The 15990-nt window shown below is 43.6% G+C and overlaps 1 protein-coding gene across 1 annotated transcript in view; it reads right to left on the bottom strand.

Annotated features, from left to right (window-relative positions):
- LOC100943724 (zinc finger protein 480-like) overlaps nt 1-15990 on the bottom strand; it is a 56169-nt gene that overhangs the window by 6961 nt on the left and 33218 nt on the right. Inside the window, exons 8-9 of the mRNA XM_023507979.1 lie at nt 7057-7183; nt 5148-5235 (exon numbers count right to left, since the gene is read on the bottom strand). Coding sequence (XP_023363747.1) covers nt 5148-5235; nt 7057-7183 — 215 coding nt within the window. The remainder of the gene's footprint in view (nt 1-5147; nt 5236-7056; nt 7184-15990) is intronic.

Raw genomic sequence — 15990 nt, 5'->3', positions numbered from 1 at the left:
TGGTAGAAACACTGTGACTCAATTATAGCTATGAAAAACTATTAAGTTTTATTATTTCTAACTAGGGTATTATGATGTATCCTGAATAAAAGAGATGCAAATTGCAATGCCAAGAGGTAAATGTGAATGGCCTCAAGATCATGCTCTACTGGTAGTTTTGAGAAATTGCCTCCTTGGATACAACTTTTGTCTCTTTAGCTTCAAAAATAGACTGTTTTTTAAATCAATAAACAACACCTATTGCCATTAAATGGAGAAGGTGACCACCAGTATCCCTGTGTTATTTCTACAGTCTTTATTAGTCCTTAAGAACCTATTACTGAGGCCTGGCACAGTGGCTCCCTCTGTAACCCTAGCACTCTGGAGGCTGAGGTGGGTAGATTAGAGTTTCAGACCCCTGTCAGCAAGAGTGAGACCCCCAGCTCTAAAATGAGCCTGGTGGTGTGGTGGGCACCTGGAGTCCCAGCTAATATGGAGCCTGAGGGAAGAGGATTGCTTGAGCCTAAGAGTTTAAAGTTGCTATGAGTTATGCACCAAAGCACTCTACCCAGGGCAACAAAGTACAAGTATGTCTCAACAAAAAACAAAAACAAAAGAAAACATAAAAAAAAAGAAGGTATTAATGTTTTCCCATAAAATTCTCAGCGTCCAAAGCTTGTGGCCTATTCTCTTTCTCAATTTGGTAAAACAGTTGGTTCCTATAACCCACCATGCATTCCTTAAGGAGAAGCATGTGCTGAATGCTCCAGGCATGAAGCCTGATACCACAGTTGTACAATATTCACTGCTTACTGCCATACTGCATAAGTCAGACAATATTTAATCTCAAAAGAAAAAGCATGATGATTCACATCCGTAATGCCAGCATGCTGGGAGATCAGGTTGGAAGAATTGCTAGAATCCAAAATTTGAAACCAGCCTGGGGAATAATGAGATACTTTTTGTCAAAACCAAATTAAGAATAATCAGCTGGACCAAATATGGTTTACTCTAATCCCAGCTATCTTGGAGGTAGAGAGAACAAGACAGATGGAGGCTATGAATTATGGGTGAAGGATGGGCTATGATCATACCAGTGTACTTTACCCTGCCTTATAGGCTCCATAAAAATAGTAATAGAAATTAATCTCCAAAGGCAGTGTCCCTTCTTTCAAGAAAATGGCCCAGAAATGAATCCCAGTGATCAACTGCGGACTGTCATTCTACTGATTCTTTCCGAAACACCACAGTGAAAGGTCACTAAGGATGGCATATGAAGACATGTCAAAGTTCAGAGTGAAAGTCATAAAAAGTAAAGTAGCCTTTTCAAAGAACCTCAAATAATGAAACATTGTATAACTTAAATACCCTTGAGTATGTCCATATGTCCTTGTATGTGTGATATGTGTCATGTCATGCTGGTTAATCTATTTTGATTTATAGTTAGTCTCCACCATGTAACATCAGACATTAAATACTGGAGAACTGGAGACTGCTTTATTTCTTGTGCAAACTCTGATATTCCACAGTAATGGTCCTTGGGTATTACTCACATGATAAACATTTCATTTGGGTGGTTTCATGGAAGATGTACTTTGGTTGTATAATGAGGAGTGAGTGGTTAGGCCTGGATAAAGCCCAGCCACATTCTTTGCATTTATTTGTTTTTTCTTTAGTATGGACTCCGTGATGCTGACTAATGATGGAACTCATGATGAGAAGTTGTTACCCTCAATGAGTCTGCAGAGTCACAAATGAATTATCTGATCCTATGCAAGGTGCAAAATGTGACTAAAGGCCTTAGTGTGTACATTCCATTTGTAAGGTTTCTTGCCTGTGTAAATTCGTTGATGACTTTTGAGGTACAATTTTAAACTGAAGACCTTGCCACAATCATTAGATTTGTAATGTTTCTTTCTGGTATAAATACTGAGGCTAACTCTTAAGGATACTGTCTGCCTAGAAACCTTATTCATCACACTGATACAGTTTATTTACATTATGAATAACCTGAGGTACATGAAGGTTTGAACATAACCTAAACTAGTCCTTTGCAAAGCTCCTCTCCTGTATGAATGCCCTGATGGTGTATAAGGTCTCTTTTGTGAGCAAAGGCCTTGCCTCACTCATCGCATTTCTAAGGTTTCTCTTTAGTACGTGTTTTTAGGTGAACTATAAGTGATATCTTGTGTCCGAAGGCCTTGTCACCTTCAGTACACTTGTAACCTTTCTCTCCAGTGTTTCCCGATGAGCTGTAAGGGTCTTCTTCCATATGCCAGCCTTATTACATTCATTACACTTGTAAGGTTTCTCTCCAGTATGAATTCAGAGACGAACTGTTAAAGATGCTTTGCCCGTAAGAACTTTGTCACAATTATCACATTTATAGAGTTTCTCTGCATTACGGATAACTTGATGTATATGAAGTTTCAAACATGAACTCAATTTTTTCCCACTGTCACTGCATTTACAAGGCTTCTCTCCTGTATGAATGCCCTGATATTTTACAAGGTATCTTTTACAATGGAAGACCTTGCCACACACGTTCCATTTGTACAGTCTCTCTCCAATATGTGTTTTTTTCCTCATGAACTATAAGGGATATCTCTTCTCTAAAAGCCTTGTCACAGTCATTCTCTTTGTAAGGTTTCTCTTCAGTATGAAAGCCCTGATGTCGTGTAAGGTAGGAATTGAATCTACAGACCTTACCACACTCATTACATCTATAAAGTTTCTCTCCTAGGAGTATGGCTTCTCCAATGTTCTATAAAGTCTGAATTTGGCCTGAAGGCCTTGCCACACTCTTCATATGTCATAACTTTCTTTCCAGTATGAATTACTCCATGGTTAGGAGGCCTTAAAGACCCACTAAAGGCTTTGCCATGATCATTATGCCTGTATGGTTCTTCTCTAACGAGTGCATTCAGTTCTTGTATGACTATGGAGAATTCCTAAAATCATTCTTGTATTTATTACGTATGTGGGTTTTGAGTATAGAAGGAATATTTTCAAGTGGGGAGCATGAGGTAATATGGTTGAGAGAGTTTTCAACTTCACTCCCTTCATCAATTTTACCTTCCACTTGAAATGGCAGATGGGAGTGAATCTGAGTTGATCTTTAATAGGCTTGTATCTTGTAACCTTTCCCAATACACAGCTCCTCCATAAAAAGAAAAAGAGGGGAACTTTAACCAATGGCTCTGGCATTTCTGGAGTCTGAACATAAGACTAGGATCTGGGCTCGGCACCTATAGCTCAACTGGCTAAGGCGCCAGCCACGTACACCTAAGGTGGCGGGTTCGAATCCCCAGGCCGGGCTCGCCAAAACAATGATGGCTGCAACCAAAAAATAGCCGGGCGTTGTGACGGGTGCCTGTGGTCCCAGCTACTTGGGAGGCGGAGGCAGGAGACTCGCTTGAGCCCAGGAGTTGGAGGTTGCTGTGAGCGTGATGCCATGGCACTCTACCCAGGGGGATAGCTTGAGGCTCCGTCTCAAAAAAAAAAGAATAGCCGGCCGTCGTGGTAGGCACCTTTAGTCCTGGCTACTTGGGAGGCTGGGGCAAGAGAACTGCTTAAGCCCAGGAGTTTAAGGTTACTGTCAGCTATGAGGCCACAGCACTACCCAGGGCGACAGCTGGAGACTCTGTCCTTCCAAAAAAATAGCCAGGTTTTGTGGCGTGTGCCTGTAGTCCCAGCTAGTTTGAAGGAGGAGGGAAGAGAATCACTTAAGCCCAATAGTTTCAGGGTTCTGTAAGCTGTGATGCCATAGGGCGAAATAGTTAGACTATGTCTCAAACAAAAAAACACTACTATTGCCTTTTTGAAAAAGAAGTATGGAGAATCCTCAAAGAGCTAAAAGCATACCTCTTCATCTGGCTTTTCATCTATATCCTTTCAGACGTCTCTTATAATCAACCACAGGCATAGACAGTATGTCACTGAGGACTGTGAGACAACCTAGCAAATAATCACACCTGAGAACAGCCTCAAGGCACCTCCACCTTTACAGCTGGTTGGTCAGAAGGAAGAGGTGACAACCTCCGACTTATGAGTGGAGTATTAGGTGGGGAGCAGGCTTGCAGACTCAGCCTGTGATATCAGACTCTGTCTAATTCAGGTAAACTCTTTCATGGCCACCAAAAATTTGGTTATTGGTGGGAAGAAACCCAACACATTTTGCTGACCAGAAGAGAGACATCCTGTGCTGAGTATTAGGGGAGAACATAAAAAACTTTGGCTTTCTCTTATCTCCAACTGATCTGAACAGGCGGAGAGGGCGAGAGAGAGCTCCATGCTATTTCCCAGCCCCACATGCAAAGAAAGAGCAGCCAATGTTTTCCCATATCCTGATCAGGTCTTCCAAGTACAGGAAATGGAGTAGCAACCAAAGAGGTCAAGGTCTCAGGTCTTTGGTGTCTCAGCTCTGACTTCTATGGACAGAGAACTGAGCACCAAATGGAACAAAATACAGACAGATACACCACAAGGCAAAAGAGATCCTTTGAAATGACCCTCCATGTGTCACACACATTCACAGCACCTAAGAGGTCACAGAGGTCTTGCCTGATAAAATTAAGAATTTGCCTTAGTCTCTGTTTGAGCTTAGCAGTACTGAAGGGTGAAAAATAAACTTTCCACGTCTAAAGAACACAGTGGTAACCTGAGACAAAGATTCCTGCTTAGGGCCGCACCCATTGCTCAGTGGGTAGGGCACTGGCCAATACACCAAGGCTGGCGGGTTTGAACCCAGCCCTGGCCATCTATAGAACAACAGCAGTCATGGGAACCTTGATTTGTAGGCAGTTGGTAAGAAGGAGATGTGACCACCTACCGCTTGCAACTAGTGACTGGAGTACAGGACAGTTTTGGGAACCTGAACCTTAACCTGTGGGATCTGCCTCCAGTTTCAGGTAAATAATCACAACTAAATTGCATTACAGGACACCCAGTTGATATGGGTCAGGAAATTGGTTGTGGGAAGAGAGAAATCTGCACACATTTTTGGGACCAGACGGCAGTGTTTTGTGATGAGCAGAGTGTGCGAGAAGAAAAAAATGCCGTGGCTCTTTCCTATCTCAGATAGATATGCACAGGCAGAGAGGGTGGCAGAGAGCTCATTCAGTTTCCTGACCCCAGATGCAAAGAAACAGCAGTCAGTGTTTGCCCACATCCTGATCAGGTCTTCCAAGTACAGGACATAGCGAAGAACCTGAATAGGGCAAGGTGTCGGGTCTATGGAGGCCTCAGCTCTGACCCCTAAATAAACAGAACAGAGCACCAGATAGAATCAAGTACAGAAGGACACACCACAGGGGAAAGAGACCTTTTGAAACAGCCCCTCATGTGCCATAAATGGAGAAGGGAACCAATTCACCAAAGCAAGACGACAGCATGTTGTCCATCACAATGAAGACTTTGGCTTTGTCTCTGAGCTGTAGCACCAATGAAGGGAGACAAAATAAACCATTACATGTGTAAAGAAGAGAGTGACAAGTGGGGACAAACAAAGGCTTCTGTTCAGAGCTCACAGGATTTAAACTTTTATTGTACCGCAGAACTCTTTGGCATGAGGAGAGATTCCCGAACAATATTTAATGGTGCACTTTTCTCTCTGCCCATTGGAGCTCTTACCTGTTATCACCCTTGATAAGCCAAAGGAAAAAGACGCAAATAACATAAAGGGGTTTATTCTGAGACAAGTATGTGGGACCATCACCTGCATAAACAGCCACACCCAAGAAGCCTTGAGCAAGTGCTCTCCCCATGGCTGGGTTAGAGTTCAATTTTACATGTCAGGAAGACAGGAAAGACATGTAAAGTCATAAATCAATACATGGAAGGCGTACATTGATTTGAACTGAAAAGGCTGGACATCTTAAAATAGGCCATTACACGTTGTGGGGGGGGGTTAGAAATTCTTTGATTTGTAATTGTTTAAGGAAATGGGAATAACTTAAGTAAACTGATGACATGCAGGTGTGGTTTAAGTTTTGTCCAGCACAGCCTTAGCCTGTTAATGAGCTACAAAGAATATCTTCAAGAAGGGAAGGGGGAGCATGTTTCTGGCCCTTCCTTCTCCGGGCCAGAAACTCAACTTTAGGGTATTTCTGGGGTCCTCTTGGCAAAGAGGTGGGTCCATTTTGTCAGCAGAGGGGGCTTAAGATTTTATTTAGGCTGGAAGTGCTGGCTCAGGTCTGTAATGCTAGCACTCTGGGAGTGTGAGGTAGATTTGTTGCTTGAGCTCAGGAGTTCCAGACCAGCCTAACCAAGAGTGAGAGCCTCTCTCTACTAAAAATAGAAAAACTAGACAGGCTGTACTGGTGGGTACCTGTAGTCTTACCTCCTCAGAAGGCTGGGGCAGGAATGTCCCTTGAGACCAGGAGTTTGAGGTTGCTATGAGCTATGATGCCATGGCACTCTACCCAGGGCAACAGAGTAAGACTCTGTCTATAACAAAAAAAAAAAAAAAAAGTATTGTAGTTCATAGATACTTTCCTACCCATCTAGAGTTTTTAGCTATTTCCACTTTACTCTCCTGAGTCCACAGCCTCTTCCTTGCTCCAACATGGACATAACCCTCAGGTTATGAGAGATTCCTGCTGATAGATATAAAAAATAAAGGAACATCAAGTCCTGGCACTCTTCCCAAATTACAGAGAGATCTAAGGAAATATTTCACAAATTCATCCACTGAATGTCCACTTCTGAATGCTGAGGGAATAGTGTAAGATGCCTCTGTTCAGTGGACTTCCTAAAAACTACTAAACCAAAAGCACAGGGGTAGAAAATAAAGGATTGGCTATTTAAAAAGTCATGTGAGTTACACACAACCAGAAAAAAAAAAAAAAAAAAAGTCATGTGGTTTCCAGCATATCTCAGCCCTGGTATGGTGAAAGGTACAGATAACATAAACAAAGGGACAGGGAAGGTCCGGTTGGCACATTACGAAGTTTTTCATTTCTGAATAAATATGTCTTCGATCTCAGTCAGGAATGTAGGGTGTTCCAAGAGTCAATCAGGGAAAATAGAAAGAAATGCAAGGATAGATCTTAACTTCTAGAGAAATGTAATCCTCACCCACGAAGACCAGGTTCCTGTAGTTTTCCAACATCACGTCCCTGAATAAAGTCCTCTGAGCAGGGTCCAGGCACATCCACTCCTCCTGAGAGAATTCTATGGCCACATCCCTGAATGTCAAAGGCCTCTGAAATGAAAACACATTTTACTGAAGGGTTACAGGTATGGCTCTTATATTTACACAAAAAGAGGAGAAGACAGAGGTAAGAGGATGGACTCATTCAGGTGACTGTTCCTACAAACCCAGATAAAGTATTTCTGAGCACATTATCCATACTTCTGTTTTACTGTACTCTAGCACAAAGGTTCTAATACCCTCTCAATGAGAGTATTTCTCATTCTTGTGGACAATTTAAGAAATAGACAAACTGGCTCGGCGCCAGCCACATATACCTAAGGTGGCGGGTTCGAATCCAACCAGGGCCTGCCAAACAACAATGATGGCTGCAACCAAAAAGAAAAAAAAATAGCCAGCCGTTGTGGCAGGCACCTGTGGTCCCAGCTACTTGGGAGGCAGAGGCAGGAGACTCTCTTGAGCCCAGGAGTCGGAGGTTGCTGTGAGCTGTGATGCCATGGCACTCTACCCAGGTAGGATATCTTGAGGCTCTGCCTCAAAAAAAAAGAAATAGACAAATAAAAAAATCAATGCAGGGCTATCTCTGTAGGGTGTTAGGTACTATTTTGGACACAGAAAGTGACATTCTTTGTTAAGATGAGCTAAAGGATGGGTGCTAACTTCAGAGATGACAATATACATAGTGCCTTAAAAGAAAGGTCAGAATCTAAAATCTGAGATGATGGCAGCAAGAGCAGTGACTGAAGCTTCTGAGCACTTCCCTGTGCTAGGCGTTATGCTAAATCCCATATACCAACATAATACCCTGGAGAGAAAGCTCTGCTGCCATTTTACTGAGAACTGTGTCATATATGGGTGTCTAATCTTTTTTCTCCTGCCATACTTTGAAGAAGAATTCTTTTGGGCCACCCATTGAATACAAAAACACTAACAAAAGCTGATGAGCAAAGACAGGGCTGTGAATGATTTTTGCAAAATCCTACACCACAGATGAGCAAAACAGTTCTGAAATGATCGACATGCGGTGCCCAGGCCTCAGGTTGGACACCCCTGATTATACTCTAAGAAAAAATAGTAGACAACGTTAAGCACACCTTTACAATAAAAACCACTAACCAAGTAGCAACAGGAAAAAAACCAGAAGACATTGAGCTCGGGAAGACTTTCTGCAATATAACACCAAAAGCACAAGCAAGAAAAGCTAACACAGACAAAAGAAACTAGATCCAAATAAAAAACTGCTATGCATCAAAGTGATCAACCAAAAGAGGGAAAAGCAATCTATGGAATGGGAACAAAGATTTAGAAGTCATGTCTCCGATAGCGGTTCATATCCATATTATATGAGGAACTTCAACAACTTTACCACAAAAAAAGAAATAAACCAATTATAGAATGGGCAAAAGCATTTCTCCAAAGAAGATAAGCAAATGGCCAATAGCCACATGAAAAGATGCTCATCATCACTGATTAGAAGACAAATGCAAATTAAGAAAAACTTGACAGCATACTCAGGCCATTAATGTTAGAACAGAAAATCCTAAGTCCATGTGGAGAAGTGGGAACTCTCATGCACAGTTGCTGCAAAGGTAAAATGGTGCATCCATCATGTAAGCCAGCAAGGGGATGCCTCAAAAATTCAAAATACAACTCCCACAAGATTCAGTAACCCCACTTTTAGCTGTGTATATGTGAAAGTTCAAAAGGTATCTGCACACCTAAGCTTATCATAGCATCATACACAATAGCCAAGACGAGGAAGGAATGAAAATGTGATCTACAGATGAATGGGCAATGAGAATACAGTATATGCACGTAATGCAACATTATTTAGCTTTTAAAGAAAAAAAAGGAAATCCTGTCACATGCTACAAAATGGAAGAACCTCGAGGACTTTATGCTAAGAAAAATATGCCAGTCACATAAAGACAAATAGTGTGGGATTCTGCTCCTATGGAGTATGTAACGTTAACTTCTTATAAAGATACCATGACAGATGGCAGAGAAATGAAAAGTCAGAGGGGGAATTGGTGTTGCTGGGCATACAGTTTCTCAGTATGACAAACTTTGAGGAACATGTAGCACAATAATGGGAATATACCTAACACTGCTGAACTGTGAAGACGCAAAGAAACAAACTTTACTAAAGGACATGTCAAAGACAGGATTAAGGACGGGCAAACGCAATCCTCATCAGAACACGTGGACATGTAAAGACCTCTGTGACGAGGAGTCCAGAGCCATTCAAAGACAAGGAAAATACTGGGGCGTCAATGAAGCTCTGTCACGTCAAAAAAGAACAAATGTAATTGTGAAAAAGAAGAAAATGGAGGGATTTACCAACCTAAACACAAACCCCTTAGGACATTAAATACCTAAAATAAGATCTACATAATAATTCAAATTAGACAGAAACATAAAATGTTACCTAGTAAAACTTTAGACTCAACGAAATACAGTAGTTTGTGATCATGAAAAGACTTGCAAAGAAAAAAAAAAAGGCACAAGAAAAACCAGGTGGTAATTAGAAAAAACAGATTTCTGTTTCACATTTTTAAAATGCACAATTTATAAAACACCACCAAGATATGTATAAAGCATATAAATCAAAGAATATAAAATAGATCCTAAAATATGTGAAAAGAAAATTTGTTTAATGAGGGATAAATCTCACCTGCTGTGTGGAAAGTGGGCTGTGAGACTGGCAGGGAAACATTCAGAGAATAAACTCCCAACTGTTTATAATAAACTCCCAACGGATCCTCCGTTCCCAAAACAGCCATATTCCTTTCTTCCTGCTGCCTCTGCCAGAACTCACGTAGCCCTTTCATATGCTAACAAAGTTATGCAGTAGCCACTAAGTCACATAGTTCTTCCTTTGTTTGTTTGTTTGGTAGAGACAAAGTCGTGGCGACACACAGTTCACGGCAACCTCCAACTCCTGGGCTTAGGCAATTCTCTTGCCTCAACCTCCTGAGTAGCTGGGACTACAGGGGCCTGCCACAACGCCCGGATACTTTTTGTTATGGTTCGCCGGGCCGGGTTTGAACCCCCCACCCTTGGTATATGGGGTCAGCATGCTATTCACTGAGCCACAGGCGCCGCCCTCTTCCTTTGTTTTGTTAACTATGCTGGGATCAGCGTGTTCCTTCCCTTCTTGCTTCTTGTCATATGTTAACAAAGTTGAGTAGAAACCATTAACAAGATGGTTTGTCTTTGTTAAAGTTATTTACATTTTCCTACTATACTGTAAGACCAAAACTATGTGTTTTGTTTATGCTATTTCCCCATACTGTCTATGCTACCTCCGCCGGACAACCCTGTACAGATACTATAAAATAAAGCTGATTTTGTGCTTTGGTGCTGGCTGTAGCCATCAGCTCAGTCAGTCCTCCCAGTTTCATCCTTTATTTCCATCTTTTCTCTTATAGTGTATTTTTCTCAGTCCCCACCAGTTCCACTCTGGTTCGCTCCTCCTCCCAGAGATGGTTAATATTGCTCTGGGTAGATTCTCTAGATGCAGCTTCACTAATCCTGGTCTACAGAGAGCGCCAGTGCACCCAGATGTGGCCCCTAAACAGTCCCTGCTGCCCCACAGCACTGATACCACAGGGGCCACATCCCCTTTCTAACTGATGTCCTTCCCAGGGCCCTGCCTAGTGGAACCTCTGCATAAGCTCAAGTCACTGAGTCATGGGGAGAAGAACTGAGGGACAGTGAGGTTGAGTTGCTGCAAACACGACAGGGTGCAGAGTCAGAGATCAGCCAGTCCAGCGCCAGCATTTCAGAAAGGAGGGGGACTCAGACAACCACCAAGAACATCACTGTACCTGAGACACAGCCATTTCTGAATCCTTTTCTTTCCTCTTCTGGGCTGCTTCTTTATGTAACTGGATTATTTAGAAGTCAATCCTGAATAAGAAAAATACTCTGCTTATTGTTTAGAATCAACACACTCCCTCCTTGTGACACAATCACTCACACAGGGAAGACTGCCCTATGGAAAGGCAGGTCCTTTGCTGCCCACTGTACTGAGAGGGATGCAGGGACAATACGCTCCTACAGAAAGACAAACTAGTGATTCTCAGACTCCTGGAGACTCACCACACTCTACAGCAGAGGGGAGCTGGGCCGCAGTGAGTTCTCCTCTAGGCACAGCCCCAAAGCCAAGGCAGAACACAGCCTCTCACCCCTCTGTGATCGCAGACTGACCTCATCCCTCAGTAGTAGACACAGAGACCTGATGCTCAGTGCTGGACATAGACTGGACATACCTAGTCACTGGAACTATCACTGGAGGTGGGTCCCCACCTGACTATGTGCCTGGGAAGGGGATAGGAGCCACGTAATTGAAAAGACTCCACATGGGTGGTGCCCGTGGCTCAGTGAGGAGGGCACAGGCCCCATATATTGAGGGTGGCAGGTTCAAACCTGGCCCTGGCCAAACTGCAACAAAAAATAGCCGGGCGTTGTGGCAGGCATCTGTGGTCCCAGCTACTTGGGAGGTTGAGGCAAGAGAATTGCCTAAGCCCACGAGCTAGAGGTTGCTGTGAGCTGTGACACTATGGCACTCTACAAGGGCAACATAGTGAAACTCTGTCTCTAAACAAACAAAAAAAAGCCTTCACACTCTAATGTGATGCCAGCCTGAGCTCCACTAGGAGGGACAAGGCCAGGGCCCCTCCTACCTTTTGTCTGTGCTTTCCCCTTAAGAGACTTGTCGCCAGTGTCCTCACAGCAGATGGCGAGGGACCCAAAAGAAATATATAGTTCAACCAATATGGACTACCAGGGGCTGAGTGGGGTGAAGAGGTGGCTGAAATATTAAATAGGAGACAGAAGTTCTCAGTGAGAAGGTGCATCAGAACAAACACATAAGAATGGAAGGTTGGGGCGGCACCTGTGGCTCAAAAGAGTAAGGCTCCAGCCCCATATGCTGGAGGTGGTGGTTTCAAACCCATCCCCGGCCAAAAACCACACACACACAAAAAAGAATAGAAGGTTGTTTGTTGCCTGCAGCCAAAGGGCAAGAGAGTTCTAGAAAGACAGACATCCACCATTGAGGCAGGAGCAACCTGGGGAAAAGAAAGAAGCCCATGTGGCTGGAGCAGGACACAAGCAGATGGGGCCAGAGAGGTCCTGAGGGAGAGCAGGGAGAGCCCAGGCCTGCACACTTATATCTCCTGTGTCTCAAGAGAACTTTCAAAAGGATGTATTTCCCCACCTCTTGTAAGTAAACATGTACTGTTTTTCTTTGCTTTACACAAGAATGCACTGAACACACTGTTGACTGGTCATGAGTCAACTTAGGTTTTCATACCCAATCATGAGTTATCACGGGTTTGTACTTGCACTAGGTATTGCAAGTTTTCAACACAGGGTAATGTGGGATGTTGTAAAAGCTCTCTTGATTGTCATGCCAGAATAATTACCAGTCATATGAGATTGCTTCTGGGTAAAATTATTTATCAACAGTATCTTGGCCTGGTGTGGTGGCTCATGCAAGTAATCCTAGCACTCTGGGTGTATGAACAGGTGGATTGTTTCAGCTCAGGAGTTTGCAACTTTCCTCAACAACATCGAGACCTCGTCTCTACTATAAATACAAAAACACTAGCCCAGCCTTGTAGTGGGTTCCTGTAGTCCCAGCTACTTGGGAGCCTGAGGAAAAACAATCGTTTGAGCCCAAGAGTTTGAGGTTGTGAGCTATGATGCCACGACACTCTACCCAGAGCAAGAAAGTAAAAAAAAGAAAGACAGAAAAACAATGTGTTAAGATATAATGTCTTGGGCTGGTTCAGTGGTTTATGCCTTAGCATTGTGGGAGGCCCAGGCAAGCGGATTGCTTAAGTTTAGTAATCTGAGACTAGCCTGAGCAAGAGTACAACCCTGTCTCTACTAAAAATAGAAGAAAATTGCCAAGTGTCCTGGTGGGCACCTGTATTCCCCAATACTAGGGAGGCTGAGACAAGAGGATGACTTGATCCCAAGAGTTTAAGCTATGATGATGCCACAACACTCTAGCCCAGGCGACAGAACATGATTTACAACGTCTTACATATTACAACACAGTGTAATAAAATTGTTCCTTGGGGCCAAGGTGTTTCCTTACGTTAAGATAGCTCAGGAGACATATGAGTGATACATGCGTCTTGAGGCCCTAGGTTCAAAACTTGCATAATTTAAGTACAAATCACATGGTGGTTACCATATTAAAAATATGACAAGAAATTCCATGAGCCTCAGGGAGCACAGGCTTGTCCTGCTCTGGGGTGTGAGGACTGCAGAAGAACAGGTTTCTCAGAGGGGAGAAAATGGAGTTGCCTGTTCCTTTGCCCTTCATAGAGGTGAAGGACACAACTGGACACCGAATTCCAGAATTCAGGGGAGTGGGCTACAGGGGAAATAGTCATGCCACAGGAGTTTAAACCATGAGATGAGATATAAGGAAAGGCAGGGTGTAAACAGAAATGACAAAAGGAAATCCTGGGCTAGCCTGGTGCCTCACGCCTATAATCCTAGCACTCTGGGAGAGGCTGAGACAGGAAGATCCCTGGAGCTCAGGAGTTCTAGACCAGCCTGAGCAACACTGAGATCCTTTGTCTACTAAAAACAGAAAACTACCCAGGTGTCATGGTGGGCACTTCTACTCTCAGCTAATAGGGAGGCTGAGGCAAGAGGATCTCTTGACCCAAGAGTTTGAGGTCGCTGTAAGCTATGATGATACCAGGGCACTCTACCAGGTGATAGATCCTCCACCTCAAAACATAAATAAATAAATAAATTGATGAAGCCATGCAGGGAGGAAGGCAGGCCACTCTGAGACTGAGTGGGACTGGCAATGATACACAATTCCAAGGCCAGCAACACTCAGGAGCAGAGACAGGCCATTCATTCCCTGTCACTACCTAAGTAGAGGTCCTGAGATGCGGAGGGTGGATGTTAGGAAATGTCTTCCGTTTGATGTTTAAAATAGAAAACTACTCATACTGTACACAGAATGTTTTACCTCTAGTTTAACATGTGTGTGGTTTCCCCTAGTGACCTCTTCTTTGGACTCCCAGCTGGGTACCCCTTAACCTAACTCAAATTTTTTTTTTTTTTTGTAGAGACAGAGTCTCACTTTATGGCTCTCGGTAGAGTGCTGTGGCTCACAGCAACCTCCAACTCCTAGGCTTAGGCGATTCTCTTGCCTCAGCCTCCCAGTAGCTGGGACTACAGGCACCCGCCACACGCCTGGCTATTTTTTGGTTGCAGTTTGGCCAGGGCCAGGTTTGAACCTGCCACCTTCCATCTATGGGGCCGGTGCCCTACCCACTGAGCCACAGACACTGCCTAATCTAACTCAATTTTGATAGTAATGACATTTGGATAGGGTCAGATCCCACAAGTCAAAGACTGAGTCACCAAGACTGTTGTTAGCTTCAGATGTGGACCAAAATCATGGTTTCCAGCTCGGCACCTGTGGCTCAAGTGGCTAAGGCGCCAGCCACATACACCTGAGCTGGCAGGTTCGAATCCAGCCCAGGCCCGCCAAACAATGACGGCTGCAATCAGAAAATAGCCAGGTATTGTGGTGGGCGCCTATAGTCCCAGATATTTGGGAGGCAGAGGCAAAAGAATCACTTGAACCCAGGAGTTGGAGGTTGCTATGAGCTGTGATGCCACAGCACTCTACCCAGGATGACAGCTTGAGGCTCTGTCTCAAAAAAGAAAAAAAAAAAATCATGGTTTCCAACCCCCTCCTAGGTTTTCATTAATCTGTGAGAATGGCTCTTGCTTCTGTCTGTTCATGTATGTGCTCTGGAGTATTTCTGTATTAAATGAATCGATCTATGAAAAATGTTTTTCTAAGTTTATAAATAGCTTTACCAAAATAAGAAAATGTGAGCAAAAAGTCATAAAGCACAGAATTTATGGCTGTTTAGTTAGAAGTTCTGGTCCCTTCTAAGGACCTGGATCTGGCATCTGATGTGGGGCAGCCTTGTGTGATTGAGCTCAAGAACTAGGGATCTGACCCCATGTCCAGGTAGATAGTGTGATAATCGAGTTACCTTACAGACACCTATGGGTGTGTGATGGACAGTTCCATGCTACTGAGGAGTGACCCGCACACATGTCAGTGACCAGAGGTGGCATGTTATATGTCGAGCACTCATAGAGTTCCTGATTATGAAAGTAGGAAAAACACTTTGATTTTTCCTCCTATCTCAGGCACTCTCCCACTCCCTACCCCATCTTAGGAAAATGGAAGAGGGTGACTCATTCCATTGGAATGAGTCAATTCACTGGCCTCTGGCTGAATCTGGGCTACAAGTGGAAGATAGTCTATGAGGCCCAGGACTCAGCATCAGCATTGGGGACAGGAATCATGCAATTCTCAACTTCATCTCTTTATTTGCAGTAAATGCTAAACTTATTAGATGACAAATAGGGGAAACACTGTGTCATAACTTAATCATCAAACACAATCACCTCAAGGCTCATCGGGGCTCATTTCCTTGTGTTTCCCTCCCTCATTCTCTACAAATCTCTCATCCTCACCCTCTCCCCTGCTCTTGTTTTCTCTTCTCTGTGTCTCCCCCTGGGCTTCTGCTCCTCATTTTTTTGCCCTCTCTCCTGCTCTTTCTCCCCATCTTCCCTCTATTCTTTCTTTTAACTGTTCTGCTCCATTTGTAAAGGTGTCAGGTTTTGCAGCTCTTTCTCCCCCATCTTCTATCTCAATCTCACATACCTCTCCCTCTCTTTTCCTCATCCATTCCCACTGTTAAATTTGTTCTTCCCTGCTACACAGTCTCTTCTCCCACCCAACTTTTGTTCCTTATCTGCTCTCCCTGTCACCAGGTCCTCCCTTCTGG

The sequence above is a fragment of the Otolemur garnettii genome, unplaced genomic scaffold, assembly GCF_000181295.1.
Source record: "Otolemur garnettii isolate 467f Iridium unplaced genomic scaffold, OtoGar3 scaffold00212, whole genome shotgun sequence".
NCBI lineage: Eukaryota > Metazoa > Chordata > Mammalia > Primates > Galagidae > Otolemur > Otolemur garnettii.
This window is presented reverse-complemented; position numbering and strand designations above follow the sequence as displayed.